Source organism: Artemia sp. Qi Xiang Cuo, chromosome 3 (genome assembly GCF_049724085.1).
Source record: "Artemia sp. Qi Xiang Cuo chromosome 3, ASM4972408v1, whole genome shotgun sequence".
Lineage (NCBI taxonomy): Eukaryota > Metazoa > Arthropoda > Branchiopoda > Anostraca > Artemiidae > Artemia > Artemia sp. Qi Xiang Cuo.
In genome coordinates this window covers 17126064-17152909 of record NC_142796.1, presented here as the reverse complement: position 1 = coordinate 17152909, position 26846 = coordinate 17126064, and the positions used below count along the sequence as shown (strand labels likewise).

At 34.9% G+C, this 26846-nt stretch overlaps 1 protein-coding gene across 1 annotated transcript in view; it reads right to left on the bottom strand.

Annotated features, from left to right (window-relative positions):
• The window catches only part of Polr3E (RNA polymerase III subunit E), a 48990-nt gene extending 37086 nt beyond the window's left edge, over positions 1–11904 (bottom strand). The window contains exons 1-2 of the mRNA XM_089086829.1: positions 11864–11904; positions 2248–2346 (exon numbers count right to left, since the gene is read on the bottom strand). Coding sequence (XP_088942955.1) covers positions 2248–2346; positions 11864–11887 — 123 coding nt within the window. The 5' untranslated portion in view covers positions 11888–11904. The remainder of the gene's footprint in view (positions 1–2247; positions 2347–11863) is intronic.
• Positions 11905–26846: the final 14942 nt, after the last annotated feature.

The window sequence follows — 26846 nt, the reverse complement described above, 5'->3', positions numbered from 1 at the left end:
AGGAATAAATGAGAGTGTAGATTTGACGTAATGCCACACGAAAATTGATCAAGTGGACAGCTTCACATACCTGGGTAGTATTAGTAGAGATGGTGTTTGCAGTGAAGATGTAAGAAGTAGAATTGCCAAGGCGCACGGTGTTTATTAGAAAGTGAAAGAAGTTTGAAAAGAAAGGCAACTCAGCAAATTAAAATATGAACATTGGAAGCCATAGCAATGATAACGGTCAAGTAATGTTCCTGAAACATGGGTGTTTAGATGTGTTTAGATTTACTCAACAAAACAAAGCAGTATTATTAATAAGCAGCACATCAAAAAAGGTGTTCTATAAAATAAAATAGTATTTTTAATCAGCTGCATATAAAAAAATCTGCGCTATGAAATAAAGCAGTATGATTAATAAGCTGCACATCAAAAAAGTTGTGCTATAAAATAAAGCAGCATTATTAATAAGCAGAACATCAAAAAGCTGTGCTATAAAATAAAGCAGTATCATTATTAAACTGCACATCAAAAAAGCTGTACTATAAAATAAAGTAGTATTATTAATAAGCTGCACATAAAAAAGCTGTGCTATAAAATAAAGCAGTATTATTAATAAGCTGGACATCAAAAAAGCTGTGCTATAAAATAAAGCAGTATGATTGATAAGCTGCACATCAAAAAATTTGTGCCATAAATAGACAGTATTATTAATAAGCTTCACACAAAAAAGCTGTATTATTAATAAGCTGCACTCATAAAAAAACCTGTGCTATAAAATATTGCAGCATAATTAATAAGCTGCACATCAAAAAAGCTGTGCTATAAAAATAGCAGTATTATTAATAAGCTGCAAATCAAAAAAGCTGGGTTACAAAAAAAAACAAAATTACTAATAAGCTGCACATAAAAAGACTGTGCTATAAAATGAAGCAGTATTATCAATAAGCTGCACATCAAAAAAGTTGTGCTATAAAACAAAGCAGCATTATTAATAAGCTGCAGGTCGAAAAAGCTGAGTTATAAAAGAAGCAGCATTGTTAATAAGCTTCACATCAAAAAAGCTGTGCTATAAAATGAAGCAGTATTATTAATAAGCTGCACATCAAAAAGCTGTGCTATAAAATAAAGCAGTATTGTTAATAAGCTGCACACCAAAAAAGCTGTGCTATAAAATAAGGCTGTATTACTTTAAAAAGAGCTGTGCTATAAAATAAAGCAGTATTATTAACAAGATGCACATAAAAAAATCTATGCTATAAAAAATAATAGTATTATTAATAGGCTGCACATCAAAAAAAGCTGTGGTATAAAATAAAGCAGTGTTATTAATAAGCTGCACATCAAAAAAGCTGTGCCATAAAATAAAGCGGCATTATTAATAAGCTGCATATCAAAAAAGCTGTGCTATAAAATAAAGCAGTATTATTAATAAGCTGCACATAAAAAAAGATGTGCTATAAAATAAAGCAGTATTATTAACAAGCTGCACATTTAAACAGCTGTGCTATAAAATAAAGCAGTATTATTAATAAGCTGCACATCAAAAAAGCTGTGCCATAAAATAAAGCAGCATTATTAATAAGCTGCACATCAAAAAAGCTGTGCCATAAAATAAAGCAGCATTATTAATAAGCTGCACATCAAAAAAGCTGTGCCATAAAATAAAGCGGCATTATTAATAAGCTGCATATCAAAAAAGCTGTGCTATAAAATAAAGCAGTATTATTAATAAGCTGCACATAAAAAAAGATGTGCTATAAAATAAAGCAGTATTATTAACAAGCTGCACATTTAAACAGCTGTGCTATAAAATAAAGCAGTATTATTAATAAGCTGCACATAAAAAAGCTTTACTATAAAATAAAGCTGTACTATTATTAAGCTGTACAAAAAAAAGCTTGGTTTGAAAAAAAAGCTTCCCACCTTCCAGTACTATAATGAAAAAAATACTAAGATGCTAGACCCCATTTTATGGATGCATATTGCCAAAGATTGTACTTTTTGATTATCCACCTGTGGCCCAACAAAAGCTAGGTTTTCCTCAAACAGGATGGAAGGATGTTGGGGTGGAGGAGGTTGCATGCGCTACTGTGTTGGCCTGGGGCTGCTGTGAGTTGTTAATAATAGCATTTTCTTTTTAAAAATATATATTTTTATACTATTTTGCAGCAATGCGTGAAAGTACAATGAAATTTTCCCCATATCTATAATCTACAAAGTAAGAACAGAAAGAAAAATTCACTCAAAAGGAATAATGTCTACCTTAGATATTGGCAAAGACTTCGTGACTGTTGCATTCTTCATGAGATAGTTAAAAACTTTAACATGGTCACCATCTTGAGGAGTGATATATATAGGTATCTGGAATAGAAAAAAATTACTTTACCTAGTTTTTGTTTCATAATTTAAAAGTGTTAAGACTACAAGGCATTTAAATTTGAGCCATAATAGACCAAAAAGCGAGATGGCAAATTCAACTGGATGGCTCTTCATCCACTTTGGCTAATTTATTGGCCTATTAATTTTATGTTATGCTATATCTCCTTTAAAAAGCTAAATTGCAAGAGCAGACACTTAATTTTATGTTATGCCTCTTTCAAAGAGTTTAAGCATTTATGGATAATTGTAAATATATGTATATATCCACAAAGGGTTTATCCTGGTGGGGGGGGGGTTAGAAAGTTATCATCAGAGAAGTCAAAACACAAAGGAGCATCTATATTCCACACCTTTTCAGACACAAATTTTATCAAAATAGATTAGAACTGAAAGGTTAGCTAATAGTTGTACACATGCATAAGAAAGAATGAACCAAAACTGGTGATGTATTGCTAAAAAAAAAAATAGATAGAAACTGTCCTCTACCAGACGTTGGCTCATTCTGGTACAATAAAACCTTGTTTTCGCCTTTTGAAAGAACCATGTTTGAGCTCCCACAAGAAACTTGATGTTTTGCCCAGAAATGTCTGAGAACAAGTTTTTGTTTTACTTTTAGGGGGAGAGGGGGGTACAGACAAAGCTGGCAAATAGGTGCAATAATCGAAAAACATGTGTTGAAGAAAAAAGAGGGGTATAGGACTTAGCCCTGAAAAGGTGATCTATGAGAAGTCCAATGTATTAGACTATGGGGGAGCAGGAATAGTGGACTTATCCCCATGTTAACAAAACGTCAACATCCTTCAATACTTTTATTGTGCTATATTTCATAGTTTAGATAAAAGAAAAAGATCCGAAATACCTGGCCTTCAACAGACAGCATAAAGCTGCCAGAGTGGTACTTTTGGAATCATTTTGAGATTTTTCAGGGTCTGTGAAATATTTCATACTCCTGGGCCATATTTTAGCCCAAAAATAGCTCTGCTTATGCTAAAATAACATTTTTTATGTAACTTTTCAGCTTTCTCAATATGAGTACCTAAAAATATGCATATGTTTGGTTATATTCAACAAACTAGGCTCAGATAGGAAAGGAAAATCTTGTTCTTTATGTGTCTGATAATTTTCCATATTATGTCTGTGGAGAACTTACATGGAATGTGGATGAAGTTTTTGAGTCACTGTTTATTGAAACTTCAGTTCCAGGAAAACAGTTAGTTATTGGGGAAGTCTGCCATGCTCCAAGTAGCTCTATTTCAGATTTCTTAAATAATCTCAGCAAAATAATGGACCTGGTCCAAAACCAGCCATGTGACACAGTTGCCATTGGTAATTGCAATTTAAATCTTTTGGATAATTTTTCTGTGTTAATAGATTTTATTGCTGTAATGCTTCTTTATGGTATTCTGTCAGTGATGTTTATAGCTACTAGAGTAACTGGGAGAACAGACACTCTAATTTACTAATATTTTGTCTTCTTTACTAATCCTTTGTAATTATGTTCTGGTAAGTGACATTTCAAATCACTACACTATTTTTTTGAAAATAGCCCTTTCTGAACCTTTCTCATGAAGAACTCCATGGTGGAAGAAAACTTCTTATTGTTTTTTCTGAAAAGAATCTGCTACAGTTAAATTTACCTTTGACTGAACAAGCGTAGGATATAATTGAATCTGAGTAAGATAGTTTTAATCTATTTTATGATCCTGTAAGAAATGCAATGCTCCAAACTTACAACCCTCATCTTCACGAGATCAGCAAAAAACCTGAATATTTAAACCCTTGGATGGTTTGCTCAAGAGCTTTGAGAAGAAAAAATAGTCTTTGAAAAAGTGAAAAGCTTCCTCCCAAGTCTGTTACCTGGATAAATATAAGAGTAACCGGAGCCTACTTATATAAATTATTTGCTCAGCAAAGTCTGATTTGTATTATTTCTTTTTACAGTTTCTTGAATTACAGAAAGATATAAGAAATACCTGGAAACTTATTAATTCAATTCTGAAAGCTTGTTTTCCCAGATCAGTTTTCCCTGAAAGTCTAGTAATGAACAGTCATTTAGTATCTGATATGGCTCTCAAAAGTCAGCTAGTGTCTTATTTCTCTGGTGGTGGGAAAATCACTGCAGCAGCTGTTTTTCTAGGACCTTCTAATCCTAATTGCAAATCTTAGTTCAGACTGGCTTGTGTCAAATCAAGGGCACTAGAGTCCTTAACAGTTCAAAGACTGACAATTTGCAAGATTGTCTCTTCCCTTCAACATCCTTCCTGGTCAGGCTCATACAATATTCCTTCTAAGGTTATCAAGTTCATTTTATCTGCAAATCTTTTATTCTTAACTGAGCTTGTTTGTGCTTCTTTTGATCTTGGAATTTTCTCAGAAGCTCATAAAAGTGCAAGATTAGTAGTTCTTTGAAAGGTGGCTCCAGAGGCAATCCTTCAATTTATAGGCCAATCCCTCTCCTGCCAATATTCATCAAAAATTTTTGAACAAGGCCATAATATAAAGACTCAAAAGCTATCTTGATGCAAAACAGTTCCTTCATGAATTCTAGTTTGAGTTTTGTGCTGGTCATATGACTGAGCATACATTTTTGCTCCTTAATACATGACATTCTTCTAGGAAATTTTAATCATGTTGGAGTATCAGGAACTGCAAACTCTTAGTTCCATTTGTATCCTTGAATATGATGATTTTTATTGGCAAAAACCCTCTAAATGTCTTTGAACTCTAATCTTGAGTTCCACAAAAGTTTATATTGGGCAAAATGTGCATTGCAATATTCTGCTATTGTTTGTGTCACCCAACTTGGGTTGGTAAACCCAGGCCAGTCAAAACCTGATGATGGCCTAGTTACATTTAATGAAAACAGAACATTATCTATGGTAGGATTTGATCAAGATTCACAGAAGATTTTTTTTTACTTTATTTCAGAGAGTTCTTTCATGGTTTAACTTTACACGTCTAAGTTTTTGTTTATTTTTTAGAATTTCTACAGCTCTCCTAGGTATTTGTGTGGTATATACGTCACATGGGACTCTGTTTGGTCTGAAAAAGATTATGTCTGATTCCTTGGAATTCCTCTTGAAGAGAATTTGTTTCACAAATTGCACATTAAAAGTTAAAACTGTCAGGAATCAAAGCAACCTATGTAAGCTGTAGAACACATTCCTCAAACCTATCTTGCAACTTATTTTCTTCAGCTTGATCATATGTTTTTTGCTGTATCTACATGGATGTCTACATTGCAGTCATACTCTTCTTCTGTCTATTCTTTTATCTGTAAATGTTTTAAATAGTATGTGTTATTTGACAACCAATCAAAATCTTTCAAAGAGGTCCTTCTCGAATCAATCATGTAACCTGGCATGCTATCAGCTTCAGGAATGGAAAGAAATTGCAAAAGAGGTAGAAGTGATAATAATGAAAGGAAACTGCTCAAGACAGAAAAAAATCTTGAAAGAAAAAAACAAAGGGACAGTGGCATCAATTGAGTGGGGCTGAAGGGGCCTGTGCCCACCTACATTTTAAAATGCATGTTTTGAGTATCTTCATTGAAAAATGCCTTTTTAGTTATTTTCATTGAAAAATTAACAAAGAACAAATTTTCCACAACCACCCCCTCCTTAGATATTGAAAAATACATTCACACAAAAAAAGCAAAATAATTCCTCTGCAAAGGAGAGAAAAAAGTTAAAATGCAAAATTGAACAAAATTGTTCCTCACAATAAGAAAATAAATAAAGATTTGAGTGACTTGACAAAAAGGGCTGGTACATAGGAAGGGCTCTAGATTTTCCAGACAAGGAAAGGTCAAGCTCATGTTTCTTCATTGCCTGAGCCTTGCCACTTACTAATTCAATTAGACAAAGAAAGGTGATATTGATAATGTTGCTGACAAATATATTTTCACAAGACCAATCAAGCTAGTTGTTAGGTAGGCTATAAAGGGCAAGTTTCACACATGCACAACACCTATGAGGTCCAAAGCGCTGTTTTGGACCTCATCAAGAAAAAGCAAGCCTGTTGGAAAAATTATGTAGCTGACTAGTCAAGCCCTCTCAAAGCAAGAGCCTACCAAAGGCTACGAAATAAGGTGAGGCGACAAACCAGGCAAGCAGCTAGCATGCAAGAGCAAAACCTTGCAGAATCTATCAAGACAAACCCCAGGATATTTTGGAAGCACATAAATTCTAAACGCATTGCAAAGCCAGACATTCCAAGCTTAAAAAACCCTACGACTGGACTCCTTATTGAAAAATCTGCAGAAAAAGAAGAATTACTAAACACGTATTTCACTACCGTCTTAACCCAGGAACCTATTCAGTCATCACTACCAACCCTGCAAACCATAGTCTCTGCCTAAACACCCAGGGTCAAGATAGACCCACAGGTGGTCCTGAAGAAACTCAAAGAGCTAGGAATAAATAATTTCTTAGACCACACTGCTTTACAAACTTCCATTTACAAAAAATTAAACATGAAAAACAGGTTTTAAATTCTATAAAGCAGTGAATTCAAACACTTAATTAAACAAAAATATTCCGAATATTTCGGCCCCACATCCGGGAGCCTTTCTCAATGGAAGAAAAAAAAACAAAAAAAAATTTCTTACATCAACATAAAAAACATACTAAACAAACAAAAGTAAAAACATAAATAAATAGGAAAAGAAAACTCACATATTAAATAAACAATATGTAAATGGAAATCTATCAAAAAATGAAAATATATTTATACTTAAACTAAAACAATAAAGGTCAACTAACCCCCAGCCCATAACCCCTAAATAGATCTCACAAGTTCATCACCCAATGTTTGAATTATAAATTGAACAGATTCGTTTGCTTGCAAGCTAATGAACTGCAGCTAAGCTTGCAAGCAAACGAATCTGTTCAATTTATAATTCAAACATTGGGTGATGAACTTGTGAGATCTATTTAGGGGTTATGGGCTGGGGGTTAGCTGACCTTTATTGTTTTAGTTTAAGTAAAAATATATTTTCATTTTTTGATAGATCTCCATTTACATATTGTGAGAAGGCGTGCTCCAATCAATATAAACATTTGATTTTGTTTATACTCCAGTGAATGGAATTGTTTATTTAATATGTGAGTTTTCTTTTCCTATTTATTTATATTTTTACTTTTGTTCGTTTAGTATGTTTTTTATGTTGATGTAAGAAATTTTTTTTGTTTCTTTCCGTTGAGAAAGGCTCCCGGATGTGGGGCCGAAATATTCGGAGTATTTTTGTTTAATTAAGTGTTTGTATTCACTGCTTTATAGAAATTAAAACCCGTTTCTCTTGTTTAATTTTTTGTAAAGAGCTAGGGATAAGCAAATCGCCAGGTCCGGACGGACTTCATCCCAGAGTGTTAAAAGAAACCGCAGATCTAATTGCAGAGCCCCTACTGATGACTTTTCAAAAATCCTTACAGTCGAATGAACTCCCTAGTATCTGGAAAAAGGCAACAGTGATACCAGTCTAACCTGCATAACCTGCAAAATACTGGAATCTATCATATTTGAACATATCCTTGAGCACATGAGCAAAAGAAAGATAATCACTAGCAAGTAATTTGGGTTCTTGAAAAGAAGGTTTGTAGAGTCACACCTTCTTATGGTGGTAGTAAACAGAAAAATGCACGCAGATACGCGTTATCAAGTTAATGTCATCTATATAGACCTTAAAACGGCCTTTGACAAAGTACCTCATCGTCACCTTTTATACAAACTCTGTAGCCTTGGTCTGGGTACCACAGTTGATTGGATTGAACAGTTTCTTATTGGAAGGTCTCAAACAGTATCAGTAGACGGAGTTTCGAGCACACTTGAAGTAGAGGTAACCAGCAGTGTTCCCCAGGGTTCGGTCCTTGGCTCTCTCTTATTTAAACTTTATCTCAATGATCTAGTAGAAGGTATCAACTCTGAGATTGTACTGTACGCAGACAACACCAAGCTGTATAAAGTAATCAAAACAGCTGCCAATGCACAATCTCTGCAAGAGGACCTTGACAAGCTCAATAGTTGGATGTCCAACTGGCTGATAGAAATCAATATTGACAAAAGCCACAAGCTAACAATAGGGAAACCTACTATCCACTATGAATATAGATTAGGAGACTTACCAATCACATCATGCCAGGAGGAGTGCAACTTCGGAGTTGTCATTGACAGCAACCTTGACTTCCAGGCCCACTACAACAGCATTATTGGGAAAGCAAATCGTGTTGCATGAGTTTTAAGCTGCAACTTCATTTTTGGAAATGATAAGACCCTTTGTCTTCTCTACAAAGCTTTATAACAGCCAATCCTTGAATAAAGTCATTGCACTACATATCCCTTTTACAACAAAGACATCAAAGCTCTTGAAGAAGTTCAAAGACGAATAACAAAGTTCTGTCCAACTTTGAGAAATTTACCCTACAAATATAGGCTCCGCAAGCTCAAACTTCCTTCACTAGCTTATGGACTGCACCAAGGAGACCTCATTGAGGTATACAAGCTTTGCTACCCTGCCTATGAAAACATCCAGGCTACTGATGTTCTCAGCTTCAGCTACATGAACCTTTGTGGTCACAACCTCAAGCTTCAAGAGGAGAGGTTCCAAAAGGACATCAGCCATTGGGCATTCAAGAACCAAGTTAAACAATACTAAAACAAGCTCCACTTTGAAGTCATCAAGGCCAGCTTATTAAATCATTCTAGCAAGAACAGGACAAATACTATAGTGAAGTTGCTTATAATTTTTCTTGCTTTAAAAGACTTTTATAGAGGCCCTGTGACCTATTTGTTTAGCATTATATTATTATTATTATTATGTTTCTTGCATAACCCCATTATTCTATAAGAGGTCAAATCTTAATTTGTAGGATAGTTTTTCTTTCAATATAACCAATCATTTACATCCAATAGTTTTTGCACTGACAATACACTATTTATAAAATTTGTCAGTTGGGGTAAGTCAAACCCTGTTAAAGTTAGCCCATAGTGGCAGGAAACTGTAGTCTGGTCTTTGCCTATCAGCCAGATTAGTCTCAGAATGGATTAGTCATATTATGGAAAAAAGATCAGTTAGGGATGTTAAATTTCTCTCAAAACTAAGGTAAGTCCATGGATAATATACACAATGCATGTGAATTTCATAGAGTCAAGCACTATATATCTAATCAGAACTGTCTTTCTATTATATTTCTTCTATCAAAACCACCTGGCAATTCCTTAAAGCAAAGGTTCAATAGATAGATAGAATCTAGTGATTGAATGGATAAAGGGCTGTCAGCATACAGTATCTGTTTGATTAACCTATTAGAGTAGGCCCTAATAGTAATGGATCTTGGGGCAAGAAGTTATTCCCCTAACTTTACTGTAACTATATTTATCCTATGTGGATTAGTAGACTGACATCTCTCCCTAGGGATGGATACAGTTTTACTCATAGATCTGTGAAAAAAAGGAGCCAACTGTCAATATCTTTTTTACTCTTCTTTGGGCTTTAAATCTATTTCTAAAAAAATTATTTGCTAATCAAAAACTTGTTTTCAAGTTGATGAAAATTCAATATTTCTAAGCAAGGATGGGTATTTGAAACAAAAACCTTCACAAGTCCATTGTAAATTTCTAGATGAAAAATGTTTCAATATCTTCAAAAGCAGTAAAACTAGGTAAATGAAACTTCCAGGAATATTTCTAGAGCCTAAATGATGCCCATTGAAGGTTTTTAAAGTATCTGCTTCTGCCACTTCTCTTTCTAGAGGACAATAATATCTGACAAGCTTTGATAAGACTTACAGCATAAAAATGAAATGTTCATGAATAGATAGAGGCCTTGCAGAAATTGGAAGCAAGATGTTAAGATAATCGATTTATTTAGACCCAGGCACCAATAAAATAATCAAGCATGAGCAAATAATAATAGCACATTCACAAGCAAGGAATAAGCAATTGCAATATATGCATAAGCACATCTAGTAACTAAATAAAAATACTACATAGCACAACTGCTACAGGCCTAGAGCACAAATAAGGTCTAAAGAAACTGTTTGGATTGTCATAACTTTGCTAAACACTGATTTAGCCTATCAGGTCTTAAATCATTGAAAGATGGTTCTTAAAAATGGAAAGAATCCTAATTTGGTAAAATTCTAATTTAGCTACTTTTCACTATCTTAGAAAGGGGTTAGGTAAGGCAAACAAAACTTTCAGGGATGGCTCTAAAGAATAAAGTATGTCCCATGAAGGTATTTTGAAGTATCTACTTCAACTCCACTTCTCTTTAGAGGGTAGTGACCATTGATGACCTTTAAAATCTTTGTGTTATGAAAGTGAAACCTTGGAAAACAGATCTTCTGCTTAAATGAAGTACAAGAAAACAGTTTTCAGCTTCACAACTTTGCTTAATCCCAGTTTATGGGGTTAAAAAGAGCAAATACACTTCCTAAATTAAAAAAAAAACTATTGCTACAGCTTAAAATTCTCCTCAAATAACAGGCATTGCATTTTCAGAACTAGACTAAAACCAGAAAAAAAGAAACTGATAACTGACAATTAAGGTAAAATGTTGTTTTGTCAAAATTTTAATAGGCCTATCAAGTAGGCAAATTTCAAATACTTAGGAATCAGAAGAGGGTTAGCATGGAAGCTTAGCAATACTTTCCCCAAGTATATTTTTGGCCATTGGATTCATTACTGAAAGGTTTATTTTCCAAACCAAACCCTTTTCCAAGATATCAAAAAGTAGCTAAGCTATAATTTTACCCCTAGTTTTGCTGAAACTCTTATTAAAATCAGTAAAACTGGAATTTTGTAAACTTGAGATTAAAGAAAAGCAGACTCAAACTTGTCTCATAGGCTATGCAATTTTCTAAGCCTTGGAAATGAGAAAGATGCAGAGAAATAAATTTTCAATAGAATGTAAAATCTTTTCCAAGAATCCAATTGGAATCCTAAGAACTACATTGCCTAGGCTATAGTCCAAGAAAACCAGTAGGCCTACCTAGCCTATGCCTGGGTGAGCAATGTTTGACTACTGAAGTTATTGGTTCTTTATCCTCTAAGCAACAAATATTGTCATTTACTCTTATATAGAAAGTACTGTAAAGTCAAACAAAAGACCATATTGTGTTTCCTTTAAACATGGAGAATGATATAAAGTCTTCTGTATTACTTTTTAACCATCAAATTATTATAGAGAAGTATGAATAAAGTTACACAGAAGACTTTTTGGTTTTCTTATTTCATATAGATAGATAGATAGATAGATAGATAGATATTTATTGCAACAAAAGCCTTTTTGGGCCATGGCAAATATATGATCCACTAAAATGTCATAGGCTACAGAATAAATTATATTGGTCCTATGCCTGGACCAAATTCAATTTCTTATAACAGTAGTCAACAACTTTTTGGATACCCAAAAGCCACTGAAATAGAGTATAAGCTTATTTTAGGCATTAAAATATATGTATAAGCCATAATGATGCAAGGTCTATTTTCGAATCTTTACTTTGGTTCCTTCCTTTAGATCCATGTTTCATTAATTTAAACTTTGCGTAAGTTCTTAGTGCCATCTAAAGAATTAAAAATGATAGGTAGTAGTGTTTCGATTAGAGCTAAAATCTGGCATGAAATTATAGCCAACCTCTGATTAACATCAGGAAAAAGAAGTAGGCCAAATAGTATCAATCCAGAACAGCTTCCTTTATATTTCCAAAGGGTTCTCATACTGACACATTTAAAAAACTTTCTGAAGAACTTTCTAATATTTTTGAGTCTTCATTCAGAGTTCAAAGCGATCACACCTATTTAAAAACAGATATTTTTTCGAACATAATCAAATTAGTAAGTTTCGCAATCTAATCTCAGTGAAGTAAAAGAACATTTATTTCGTAACGAAATTGGAACGTTTTACGAGCACCATCAGATTAGTAAGTTGTGCAATCTAATTTACTGTGGTACTGTGAAGATCAATATATGCAGTACATAGCTATAGTAATTACATTTGAGTGAAAAAGGATTATAATTGCGCAACGTTTGGATTATAAAACTTGGAATATAAAGGATTATAAACAGCACGTTTTTTGGATTTTTGGGGGGTAGTCAAACTCCCCCCTTGCGAGTAAGTTTCGTTTAATGTTTTGAATTATCGTTATGCTCTTGCCCGAGTAACAGCATAGTTCACACGAGGGTGCTTGTTATCAGTGTTCAGTGGCAGATTTGGTTCACTTCATGGATTTTCGAAGCCCATATTCCCCTGTTGCCGCTTCTATCACCCAAGTTTGATATTTTGCCATTATTGAGGCGTACCTGTCCTGGTTATATTTTTAGCCGTGCTAGTAATTAACGGCCATAGCCAACAGTACGTTAAAATTAGAGTGAGTAAACAAACAATTTATCTATTTGAAGTGGGCGAAGTCTCTTTACTTTAATTGGTATGGTTCGTAATCGCAAACGTAATCGTCCTGCTGAGGGCTCAGAAAACCCGTTGAATTCTACATCTACAAGTACCGGAAGTTCTATCACCCAAATTACTGTGGAAACTTTATCACAGAATTTTAATAAAGTACTTGAAGCTGTCCAAGAAAATGGTAGAAAACTAGACATGGTGAACGATAAGTTAAAAGCACTAGACGATCGTGTTTCCAAAATAGAGGTGACCCAGTCTGACCAGTGTTCTCAAGTTGCTATTCATGATAGTAGAATTGAAGGTCTAACAAATGAGAACTCATCCTTGAAATCACAATTATCAGTTCTTGTTGATGAGGCTAAGGCCCAGGGAAATGCAGTTTTGGAAATATCGGATAGGCTTGTTAAACTGGAAATTGAACAGAGGGGTAAAAACATAATTGTTTGGAATGCAGGTTGCGAAAGTGAAAATGTTGCTGTTGCTTTGTTCCAGGATATTGTTAAAGTGGGTTTAGAACAGCCTACGGTACCACCATTCAAAGTTATTCAGTGTAAGAAGGATGGCAAATTTTTCAAAGTTGAACTAAGTGACAAGGAAACAAAAATTGGTCTATTACGCAGTGCAAAAAAACTAAAGAATAAGAATATTGGCCCATTCAAGGAATTGTTTCTTAGTGATGATGCTACCCCTGAGTTACGTCGGGCTAGAAAAATTCTATTTAATAAGCGAGCCCAGTTACGAGATGCAGGTTTAGATGCATGGGTTTCTAAATCTTTCCCACCTTGTGTTCAATTTAAACACCCTGATGGATCGATCGCTAAGCATTTTCAGAATTATGTAACTACTGAACTCGCTAGACCGGTTATTAGCCATGACTATGGAGAGCTTAGTCAAAGAGGTCGATTCGGAAATCAAAAGTGAATGTTTTGCTTGTTTTTAGTTAATCAAGGAAAATTATATTTGTTTTTTATAGTTTGTGATGTTAAGTTAAGTAATTTAATTGGCTGTTAGAGTTTAGATTGGATACCCTCTGTGTGATTATGTTGTGCTCTTTGATGATTAATAATGATTGTTTTCTTCGCTTGCCTTTATTTAGAATTTATACCTTATTTCTTTTGGTGTTTTATTTTTTCATTTTTTTCTTTTGATTATTTTTGTTTCATTTTTTGTTGTGAGTATTGAGAGAGTATCTCTAATTGTGATTGGTACATGCCCTAGTCGTCACCACAGGCCATTTGGATCTTTAATCGATAGTGGTTAGAGATCTTGTTCTACCCCTGGGGGCTTGTATCATATTGGATTTGGAAAATAAGAAGGTTAATTTTTATAGTTATTTTAATGAATGTATTAATAGAAATTTGGACTTTGTGGTTCCAGCTTTTATCCCCCTTGGGGATTCTAAATTTGTGTTTAGTTATGATTTCCATGATGTTGAGTATCGGCATGGTGGATCGGAAGATTTTGGGATTTTTCATTTGAATTGTCAGGGCCTAAATACGACATTTGATTTTTTAGCGAATCTAGGTAAACGTAATCTTTTCTATGTGTTTGCTTTGACGGAGACCTGGTTGAAGGACCACAATTCTGCTCTTTTAGATATACCTGGATATACTTTTTTTACTCGGAACCGGGAGTTACGTCAACACGGGGGTCTTGCGGCTTATGTTCGTGAAGATCTCCGTGTTAGAGTCCGAGATGATCTAAGTGAATATAAGGAAATGGTGTGTGAAACACTAGTATTACAGGCTAAATTGAATAATGTTGATACATATTTAGTAATTGTATATAGGCCTCCTTCTGGTTCTATTCAAGAATTTTTTGAGAATCTTCATGAACAGCTGGCAAAAGTACAAATTAGTAATAACCCTTGTTTTGTTCTAGGTGACTTTAATATTAACATGCTGGATATGGAGTGTTCTGTGACTTCTCAGTTATTAAATTTGTGTATGTCTTATGGGCTGTTCCCAACGATTAATATCCCAACTAGAGTTTCTAGGACGTCTGCAAAACTTTTAGATAATATTTTTTCCAATTCACCTTTTAGATTGCCAAGAGTTCTTGTAAATGTGGAATCTGACCACTTTGGTGTTTTTGCAGATTTTGAGGTATCTATCCCTAAGCGAGAAACTCCTGAACGGAGTAAAAGAGTTGTAGTTTTTGATCGCAGTGCCCTATTGAAACTAAAAAATAATATGGTTCATATTGATTGGGTATATATGTTTGGAAATGAGAGTGATGTAAATACTAAATTTTCACTCTTTTATAGTAAGCTTTTAGAAATGGTTAAGGAAGTGGGTGCAGTGAAGAATTCGAATGGTCGAAAACATAATGGGAGGAAGCCATGGATAACGCATGACCTTCTTCGAAAAATAAATGTAAGAGATAGACTGTTTAAGTCGCAAGCTTTAAGACCGACGGATGAGAATAAAGAGCGATACCGTGTTTTTCGTAATTGTTTGAATAATCTCCTCCGTGAGGCTAAACAAAAATATTTTAGTATGAAGTTCAATGATGTTAAAGGTAACCCGTTGAAAACTTGGCAAATAATCCATAATGTCATAGGTCAGCGTTCTAATATTCTACCAACAGAAGTGACTGTTAATGAGGTTATAATTGCAGATGGTACTGGGATATGTAATGAGTTTCTAAATCATTTTTGTTCAGTAGGCCTACAAATAGCCGAGATGATTTCCTCGTCTCCAGATGACCCACCCTTTGGATCTACTCTACCACATCCTGCAAATGTATCGCTAAATCTAAAGATGATTACATTAGATGAGTTAAGGGATATTATCTATAGTATGAAAAATAGTTCGTCCGGTAGTGACCTAGTTAGCCTAAAAATTCTAAAATACATTTTCCCTTGTATATCTGGTGTTTCGACATCACTGATTAATGATTGCTTCCGTCAAGGAAGGTTTCCAGATTGTTTAAAAAATGTAAGAGCGACACCAGTTTATAAAGGTGGTGATAGAAATGATTTGGGTAATTATGTCCCAATATCAGTCTTGCCAGTTATTTCTCTTCTTATTGAAAAATTTTTTAGCAATCGGTTGACCTATTTTTTAGAGAAGTTTAAATTGTTGAATAATAATCAGTTCGGTTTCAGAAAAGATAGGAAGACTGAGGATGCATTGATATTTTTGACTAGTATAATTAACATAGCTTTAGATGAAGGATTTAAGGTTGGTGCAGTGTTTCTAGACTTACAGAAGGCTTTTGATACAGTTGACCATGGCCTACTCCTGGAAAAATGTGAGGTCTATGGGATCCGAGGTAAAGCTCTTGACTTTATACGGAGTTTCCTTAATAACCGGTACCAGTTTGTAGAGATGACTTGTATACAATCAGGCGCCCGCCCAGTGACTAGTGGTGTCCCGCAGGGGTCAGTTCTTGGTCCGATTCTTTTTTTATTGTATATAAATGATATGCCTGATTGTATCCCAGGTTGTTGTTTTAATGTTAGTGATATGGCCAAAAATCCCAGGAATGAGACGGTGTCATTATTTGCTGATGACACAGTTGCTGTTAGTACCGCGAAGACAGAAGAATTACTTCAAACATCGATGAAAGATGCTATTGATAGGTTATATTCCTGGTTGAGGATAAATAGATTAAAGATTAATCTGGGTAAGACTAATTTTGTTATTTTTTCCCGTTCACCAGATTTTTATCCATGGTTTCAGGATATTGCAACATAGTATGGAGCTTTAAAGCGGGTGTGTTCTTATAAGTACCTGGTGGTTTATATTGATGATGTTTTATCATTCAAGCGCCATGTACATTATTTTTGTAAAACTGTGTCTCGTAACCTGGGTATAATGAGAAAACTTAAGCTTTTTTTTCCTCCTTTTGTTATGCGCCTTCTTTATTGTTCCCTTATCCATCCATATATATTGTATTGTAGTAGCGTTTGGCTTGGAACATTTCCTTCTATTGCTCGGCCAATACGAGTTCTACAAAACAACGCTGTTCGGCTGTTAGATGGCCTACAACCCCGGGACTCGGTACGAAACGTGTATGAGCGTGTAAAGATACTGCCAGCTTCTGGATTAAGGGAGTTGTATACACTTCTATTCATTTTTAGGATTCAGAGGGGTATAAACCTCCCGTGTTTTGATAGCTTGGCTAACCTGAGATCTTCTTTCCATGATTATGATACTAGGTCATCTGCAGAGATTAATATTCCACTGGTAGTTTCGGCCCGATCGATGTTTTCTTTGCTTCACAGGGGGATCAGAAGTTGGAACCATCTTGATCAAAATATAAAAAATATAGGTGATATTTCTTCGTTTAAGATAGTAATTAAAGGGATGCTTTTTAGTAAGTATGAATTTTAGTTTTTTTTTTTTTTTTTTTTTTTAAATAATGATATTGGTAAATTTTTATGGCTCCTGGGGGTGATGATTATGAATATGATTGCAGATTTAATGAAAATGTTAAGGTTTAAGGTTTGTGGTGCTGTTTGGGGACTGTGTTATAGATAGGTTATTATTTTTTTCGTTTTTTTCTTTTATTGTTGTTTTGTTATGTGAGTGTATTTTTGCCACCCCCTTGGACAAGTTTTTACTTCTTGGGGTGGCCACTAAACTTATGTTAAATTGATTGTTTGTTTAAAATAAATCTCTCTCTCTCTATAAGAAGACACGGAGCAAAAGTGGATTCTATTTCAAGAAAATCCACTTCCGTCTAGTGTTTCACGGGACAATAGTATCGGGTTTTGTTATGAAGTTCTTACTAAATTTTATTTCCAAAAACCCTACTAAACCGATACCTGGTAAACCTAGTAAAAATGACAGAGGACAGTAAAACGTTGAATTTATAGAGCACGAAGGGTTAAAAAAACTATACTATACTGGTGGTGACTTTGACAGTAACCACTCTCTTGCAATGTCCCACTTCAGAATGAGACTTAAAACAGCCTGAAAACTGTCTAGGAGGCTCCCCAAATTTCAAGTAGATCTCCTGAATGACAAAGCAACTCGAAGAGCCCACATAGCTACTCTATCTGACAAGATCTCGGATCTCAATTGAAACTCCCCACTACCTCTGTATAAAAGTGACATTGACAAGTTGGTGACTAGCACCACGCAAATGGTCCGTGATGTCGCTTTTTCCACGCTAGGTGTCCAGAAGGATAACCAGAAGCCCTGGGTCACAGGAAGAGATCACTCACCTCTGTGACGAAAAGCGCAAAGTCACCAACAAGCTTGACAGAGAAAACAAGGAGCGATACAAGCAACTCAAAAGAGCTATACAGAAAGCAATACGAAGTGCTCACCTTGCCTCTGTTAAAGAAAAATGTGAGCAGTGTGAAACGGCTTTTAAGAAAGGAGACTCACACTTCACGTACAGAAGAGTATGGAAACTGGCTAAAAAGAAGCACCTTAGGGCTTGCTCCCTCCTTGAAGGAACAAGTCCTTCAAAGAATATACAATTCACAAATAGAATTCAATGTAGATGGTTAGAGCAGTTTGAGAAAAAACTAAATTCAACCATCCTCCCTGACTTAGTTGTGTTATCCCGTTTCCCTGTAACCGCTACCGACCCAATCCTCGCCTCCTTCGCTCTGAAATTTAAGCAGCTATCAGAGATCTGAAGACCAACAAACCAAACTTTTTCGGATTGATTCTCAGGTAAACTCCAGCCCCCAACTTGAACATTATAGTATAGAGTAGGTCGATGAGTTTACCTAGCTCGGTAGCTTACACCTCCGACAATAATCACTCCAAAGATATTAAGAGATCTCTGGCACTTAGGAATTCCAACTTTAAAAGTCTTATGCCCATCTGGAGGAACAAGAATCATTCAACAACGCTTAGTCTGTGAATCCTGGATTCTAAGAACAGATGATAAGTATCGTCTTGCTGCCTTCAACGTATAGAAAGCACTCGTCTCCCGAAGACAGCCTTTGAAGGCCAGGTACATTGTTCTCAACCTAGAGGATACCCACAAAAGGGATGGAAGAACAACTTCTCGTCGCTTAGCCCACCGCATCTTCTCCGCCTTGCAAAAGATAGAAGTACATACAGGAGTTTCATCAATAGAATGGTGAAAGAAGAGACCCCAAAAAGACCTCTATCGACGGATGGGACTTAATTCAAGTAAGCCAAGTTTTTTTATATTCATTTATCACATTAGCTGCAGATAATACTACAATGATGTGTTTCATTGTTTTAAGATGGGAACTCTGTGATCTTTCTTTTGTTTGTCCAATCTTGAGCCTTCTTAGATGTTATTTCGATTCAATAATCAAAACTATTGAACACCGTATGTTGTCAAACGACCAGTTCATTATCTCCACTAACAAAAATCATAATAATGATGAGCTTGATGGAACTTGTCTGAACATCTTAGCCTTGTCATCTCAAGAGTTCATGAAAGGTTTCTGAAAATTGCTGAAGAAACATATACTGCACCAGATGGATCTAAGGAAATTTGATGTTTCTCAAAACTTCCATTTTTTATCATAATTGATGGAAAAAAAAAGTTAAAATACACCCGAAATGTGGATAAATAATTTTTGATCCCCAAGAAGCCGATCCACCCCATATTCTCAGGGGGGGGGGTAAGGAGGAGTATCCTTATTCATGTGGAATTAGAATCTATACAATTTTCGCTTCAATAGGGCTGAAGCAATCTTATCCACTATCCAGTAGACATCCTTGAATATAATCGTATATCAATCTATTATTTTACTTAAATATTCTTTAGGTGTTCAATTTTGATGTGACCTTTTCTTTAGTCAATACCTGTTAAGAGTATTTAAAAGTCAGAGTTATGTTTTATTGCCTTGAAAAAAAGGGAAAAAGTTTTAAGCGGACCAGCGAAAAGCTACAACAATTTTCACATAACGAAACGATGCAACCAATCTTTTTTATTCCCAAGATTGCTGTTCCCATTAAAGCCCCTTAATCCAATCAACTGAAAATTTCATGGTAATTTGATAAAAAAAAAAATGTTTGACTCGTGTTGGGTACCATGAATCAATACAAACTAATAATATTTTAATATTGAAATATTAATTTAATATTAAAATAATATTTTAATAGTTTCTTCTCTTACGCTTGTTTTTCCCAACTTAAATACCCAGCAAATTACAAGCCGATCAGAGACAAAGCAAACTTAGGCATATTTCAGAAGTCCCAAATCAATGCAACAAGTTTTTTTTTATAGTTTGGTTTCATTAAGTCTTCATTTTCTCTGTCTGCATACCCTGTAATTTTAAACCAATCAGAGAAAATAAATTCCTTGGGATCAGTTTCAGGTGTCGCATATACAAATAGCCATCCGAACAATCCGGCCCTAAGTTTCAAGCCTATTAGAAATGAAAAAAACTTTAGGTCTATTTTTGGGCGTCAAATTTCGATATAGTCAATCAGTTTAATTTTTTTGTTTTTAATAACTATGTTTACTCTCTTTAGATGAAATTATTTCTCAAGTAATTGCCGTGTTACCATTTTTGTTGTTGTTAAAACTTGGGAATAGGAATGAAGAATAAGTTCGTTTTTTGTCGTTAGTAATTATAAATTACCGCAGCTTGATCTCGCGTTATTTTTTTGTATTTATCAAGAACTTTATAGCTTTCATTCAGGGGTGGATCCAGGATTTTTTAGCGGGGGGTGCACAATAGGTTGCTTCGATAAACTTGCGAACAAAGAGAGACCAGCAATTTAAAGGGAACCTCGACAATTATGCGTCGTAGGTAGGTAGTGGAAATGGTCGTAAATTTAATCTAAAATCTGGTGAGGGTTTAAGTTCTAATAAATCTGTTGAAAATTAAAATGACGTAAAAATGTTGATACAAAAATTAGTAAGCTATAAAATCACCCCACAATAAAAAAAATAAATACAAAGCTGTTCACCATCTATAAAAAAAAATATGATATTTAATATCTTCTGCATAATTTTTTGCCTTTGGGTCTTGAACCGTCTTTTGGGCTCATGGATTCTTTGTGATAATTTGTATAGGTCAAACCATTTAGCATGTTGCCTAACTGAGTGGCATCGCTTAGTAAGTATGATAGTAATGAAGAGTAGGAAGTGAGGATAAAGATACAACTTGTATATTTGTAAAAGATATATACAAATATTAAATACTAGTTCTTTTTTGGGTGCAACAAGATGAACAGAACGAAGAGATAGAAATGCATAGAAGACATTTAAAATGAGTACTTTAGATAAAGGCAAGAAAACAATAACTAATCACTGTTTCTTTTTAAAAATAGTGTTTTAATAAACGGTGTCAACTTCGACAAAATCTCAAAAGTCTATTAATCAAAATTTTACTTTTCGTAACAACGTATCGTATCTTTTCACTTTTTCAAGTTCGATATATTTTACTTAAAAAATAGAATTCACAATTTTATAAAAAAAAAGTCTATTTCTTTATTTCCACTCCCGCCATATCCATTTATTACACGGTCGATGTGTATCTCAATATTTCGATGAGCGTTTATAATAGCTAGTCCTGTCAGTTTAGAGCTCTTCGCTAGTATTTCCTCTTCTATTCATCCTAAAACATTCGAATAAAAATCTAAATCGTCAGAAAAATACGAACTCTAAATAAAGATGCATGTAGGTATGTGTTTCAGACTAAGTATATGAGTCGAAATAGTCCTTAAAAAACAAATAATTATGTGTTTGTTATTTTTGTATTTGATAGGTATAGATCGGTGATTTAAATTCTCAGAGTTTCAAGCTGTAGTGGATTTCTAATTAGTTTTTTTTTTAGATTTTCAGATATTCAATTCAAAAGTTTAGACCTCGATATGTCTGTTGAGCACAAAAATAAAAATTTGACTCAAATTTAACATTAAGTAAGAGAATTGTTCTGTAAAATTTTGAGCTGTAAAGATTAAAATTATATATAGCAGTTTATACAATTTTATGGACAAATATAAAAACATAGATATATTTTGTGACTGGTTGGTATTGAGAAGGTGAGAAATTCTGAAGTAATATTGTAGTTGTATTCCGTTTCCGTGGTTAACTCAAGTGGTGTGAATATCCAATCGATGCTATTCCACTGATTCAAGCTGAGAATTCAGACTCAGCTATGCCAGTTAGATGAAAAATAAAAAATAAACACACGATTATTTGCCTTCTTTTATAAACAATTTTTCGAAAATCTCTTCTTCTTAAATGATTACTCCAGTCTTTGAAGGAATATTTCGACTCGTACTTAGTTTTAAGTATACACTTATACGAACCTTTATTAAAGTTCTAAAGAGTTTGGCCTTTATTTTAATATTTTAGGATGAACAGAGGAGGTGATATGTCATATAATGCAGGGCTTTAATTAGATGAAAATAGGCAGTAAAGAGGCCACCATTTGCTCACCAAAATCCAAAACGTAAATTAATAATGTTTGCACTTCTCATACATTTACGTTCTATTATACAAATCCCCTAAAACATAACAATGTTGTAAAAACCACACCGCTTCGCAAAAAAAGCAAACCCAAATTTTAAGAGAGCCAAAAAAAGCAATGATATCGGTTTCTTCACCTCGGTGCCGTAGCAAGAATCAAAAGCAAATTTTGATAGTAAAAAGAAGTAAATATTTTGCTTTTCAGCCCCGGTGTCGCAGCACAATCCTGAAATATCATTTCAACAGACTAAAGAAGGTAGGATTTTAAATTTCCCCCTCCTTGTTATTACAAAATGAAGAATTTCGCCTCAGTTGGCTTTTGTGGTAATACGGACAGATTCCCTTGATAACCTAAATTTAATTAAATACTTTTTGGCGGTAAGCGTCATCAGTAAATCTAACAGAGACCGCACAAAGTAACAGAAACTTTGTTTCAAACGGCCTTGCAAAAAGAAACAGTCTTAATAATTAAAAACTCAACTATCAAAAATCAATTACAAAAAAATAACTTTCGTCCCAACCCAAACCAGAGCAAGCGGTCCCAATCCCAAACCCACCACTAAGTTAGCCCCCCCCCCCACCTGGATACGCCACTGTTTTCATTTAAACAAAGCTGATCTAAAGCATATTCTAAGAACAAGTAAAATTTGACTAAACATATTATGTACCATGTCGAATGATAGATTACAGGAGAGACATAGAAAAATATTGCAAATATTTTCTGGCGTTACAAAAACGATAAAAGCTAATTTTTGTCTTGTTTAAGATTTTCTTGGTACTGCCTACATGTGACTTTGAAACCAACTGGGAAAATCTATCTATGATTTTCAAAACCTGCGTCGGGGGAATAGGGATTTTGACCCTGTTTTGGGCCACATTTGGTCGACACATTCTTTTTACGTTATATTCCCCTTCGCCAAAGGACTTACTGCTATAAGTTTCAAATTGATCAAGGACAAAGAGTTTCTTGGCCCATTTACAGGTTAGCTAACCCTCCTTTTCTGAACAAAAACATATGGTTCTCTTAGCCCAAGCAACACCCCTGTAAAGTTTGAAGCCAATGGAAAGTTTTTCAGATCTTTTTGACTCCATTTTCGGAAAGGGGGGGCTCTGTTTCGGGGGAATCAAATTTTCCTTTCAGTACTTCTTGTGTAATGGGGTCCTTATGACCCAAGGGATAATCTATCGCTTGTCAATGATCATGCTAAAAGCTATCTCCGTACTTCTGGTAACCTGTAAAAATATTTTAGATTTCAGTTTTCAACCCCAACGCAGTGGATGCCTGTGAGCAAAGTTGAAAATATATGTTTGTATTACGAATTGCGCATGGCACTTTGCTGTGTTTGGTTTTGTGTGAGTAATCAGTGATTTGCGGCCTTTCGCAATTTTCCATTTTTGTATGTATTTTTCTTTATCCCTGCATTGGCGGCCATATAGCCTTGCGGGGGATTCTCTACGTTTTGGGTCTCATTTATCTATTGAAAGTGAATTCTTTTCGTTTTAAGCTTTAATTATTATTTGATTTTATTTCTTCATCTTTTCGTCTTTAGTTTAACATAGTTCTAGTTCAACAACCCCAATAAGTTTCACCTTGATACCTTTAGCCTTTTTGGAAACCCAGGAGCAATTCTAACAATACAACGTATATGTAGAAAATGGTGAACTTTTATAATTTATAGCCCTTACCAGTGGCGCCCCGAGGCTTATTTTATTGGGGAGGGGGGTCGATCTTCGTAAATTTATGCCGAATTTTCTGCAGAAATCAAGAATCTTGCTAAATTTCGGTCGATTTTGCAAATTTCCGCCGAAATTTTCGCCTTCTGCAAAAATTTTACCGTATGCCAAAAAGTTGGGGGAGGGGGACCCCCCCCAGGACGCCCCTGGTCCTTACCCCAGGGGCTGAGGGGGGCCATACCATTTCGGGAGGCATAGTTATGGACAAAATGGCTAAGTAGAGATTTTGATCGGACGTTTTTGACGGTTTATATGGCGCGAGGGGGGGGGGCAGCTAAAAAGGCTTGGAAGGGGGTTTGGTTGCCCTCCAATCTCTTCTGACTTTTAAAAAGGGCACTAAAACTTTCCATTTCCAATCGAATGAGACTCCTCCAAAGTTTTTACACCTCCTTTCATACGAAGTGACCTGTTGGAAGACGATGAAAAAAAAAAAAAAAAAAAAAAAAAAAAAAAAAAAAAAAACACTGAATCCATATCCTCTTTACTTATGCAGCTCTATTGCCTACGATGTAAAAAAAAAATCTAAAATCTTAGAAAAATTTAATCTAATGAAAATTAGATAAAGAAACCATGTTTTTTTCAAACGAAAATAAGAAATGACATTAAAACTTAAAACACAGATATTATTGCATATACGAAGGGAGCTGCCCCCTCCTAAATCCCCGGTATTTATGCTAAATTTGACTTTTGATACACATTATTTAAGAACGAATTCTCAAACACAAGAGCCGTTGAACTGGAATAAGAAGTGTTTAAATCACTATGAAACTAGCGCAAAAAGTTCAAGAAGGGACAGGCCCCCTCATAAACGAAATAATTTTTGATGTTCGTTCCTTAATATATTTGAAAAATCTTGATTTTTTTCATCGTTTCTCCTTCTTCAAATCGTGCCCACATCAATCCAAGATATGATGGGAGCTGCGGCGCCCATAAACCCCATTGTTTGCTCTTAAATTGTATATGTCAATGCTTGTAAGTTGATTGGTAGCGTCATAGATTGGACGCGTGAAAATTTGACCGAGGATTAACATAACTTCTCTGTTACTTAATTTCTTTTATGTAGTAACAAGTGACTAAAACGATTAAATGCATTTGAAAAATGACTTGAGGAGAATAGCCAAGGTAATTGAAAACTGAAAGAACAAAGTGAAAGAACATAGCTACGAAAGTGTTTCCCCTTTTTCTGTAAACTGAGCAAATTTTCTCGGGCTCGTAATTTTTGCCGGATAACTTTAAACCTAACAAATCTGGAAATACCATAAAAGTGGATTTTTTTTCATACAGAAAATGTCCAAAACGAGCACTTAGAATCGTAAACGGTGAAGAGAAGGTTCCATGCCATTATCTACTAGGCAAGTTCAAGCTCACCACTTTGGCCGAGCTCCTGAGCCGTCGTTTCGGTACCAAAACCCTGTCTGTTCCCCGATTACGTTCCATCATCCCCGAACCCTACCTCCCATCCCGTATAAAATAACATAAAATAACCGTATAAAATAAAATAACAGACCATCCCGTATAAAATCCCAAAAAGTCTCCAAACTGACTCCCATCGACGCTAAACACATAAAGAACATTCGTCCAACTAAATAACGCACATTAGCAGCTCACAATATGAATAAAAATACTGCTTCAATTTTAGAGAAAATCGGGTATTTTAGTAGAGTTCGTTGGTAAAAGAATAATCAGAAAACACAGCCCCTTTTTTTCAAATTTTTTTAACTTATATGTTGCTATCAAAACCTTTTTAAGTTCTGGTTACTGCAAATACGAGCCGCTCCTTGCGTACAGTTTTTTGCCACATAACTGTTTAAAAAATGAAAAACCAGCATGGATCTTAACGTCTCCATTTAAAACGTCGATAAAAGAAAGCCTCCTTCTCCTGAAAAAGCCCCCCGCCTCCTCCTGGGAAATTCCTTGACAATGTTCAAGATGCTCATTCACTTCTTCACCTTTTGTACCAGTAAGCACATGAAAGTAATATCTTGTGTTACAAAAAAGAAGATTTTTCTGCAACAGGAAGGGAGCTATCACCCCACAGCACGTATACTTAGTCTTAGTCGATCTGAAGGGAGATTGATTTATACCACCTCTCCCCGGTTCCTCTGCTATTTCTTGAGATAAAGTAAAATTCAGGTGTAAAATGCACTCTTTGAGGCATCCGATGCCCTCCCCCCTAAGCAATGACCCACCAACACTCCTCCGTAACACCTGATGCAAAATTATCCATCACTGAACATAATTTTACAACCATCAAGTGAATCAACTTGGTTAAACGAAGTTTTAAAATATTTGTCAATATTAATCGTTTACTTTATATGGACTACTTGACTCCTTAGGAAGGAATGCGCCACCGTGTGGCATTACTGCCTCTGAAACTGGGAAGTTCAATTTAAAGTTTTTTAATAGTTTTAAATCGATAACAGTTTCGCCCCCTTTGTGTCAGAATAGTAGTTTGGTGCCACAATATGCCAGAAAACGCCACTTTACTTTGACATAATCTTTTCGGAAACTTAGGAAGGGTACTAGAACTTTTATTTCAGTTCGAATGAGCTGTCTCCTGGTTTAAGGAACATTGATTCGATTCAAAAAAAAAAAAAAAAAAAAAAAAAAAAAAAAAGAAACACAAAAACACGCATTTGTGAACTTCCTTTTGAAAAAAAGAGCAAAATTCCACATTTTTGTAGATGGGACCATGAAACGTCTACAATACGGTTCTCAGATATGCTGCATGTGATGACGTAGTTTTTTTTAACACTCCTTACCGCATTGGGGTTGTTTCCTCCTTTTTTCAAAGATCAGACAAAACTTCTTAGGCTAGTAGCCATTGATGTGTGATTTTAAATTTGATCAATTTCATAAATCTGGAATCACAATAAAAAAGCATATTCTTTTAATGTATAAGTTGTTCACAAAACTACTTATTTTAAGTCTAAGTTTTGGTGACTATTAGCTTTGGCCATTCCCTATTTACAGTTCG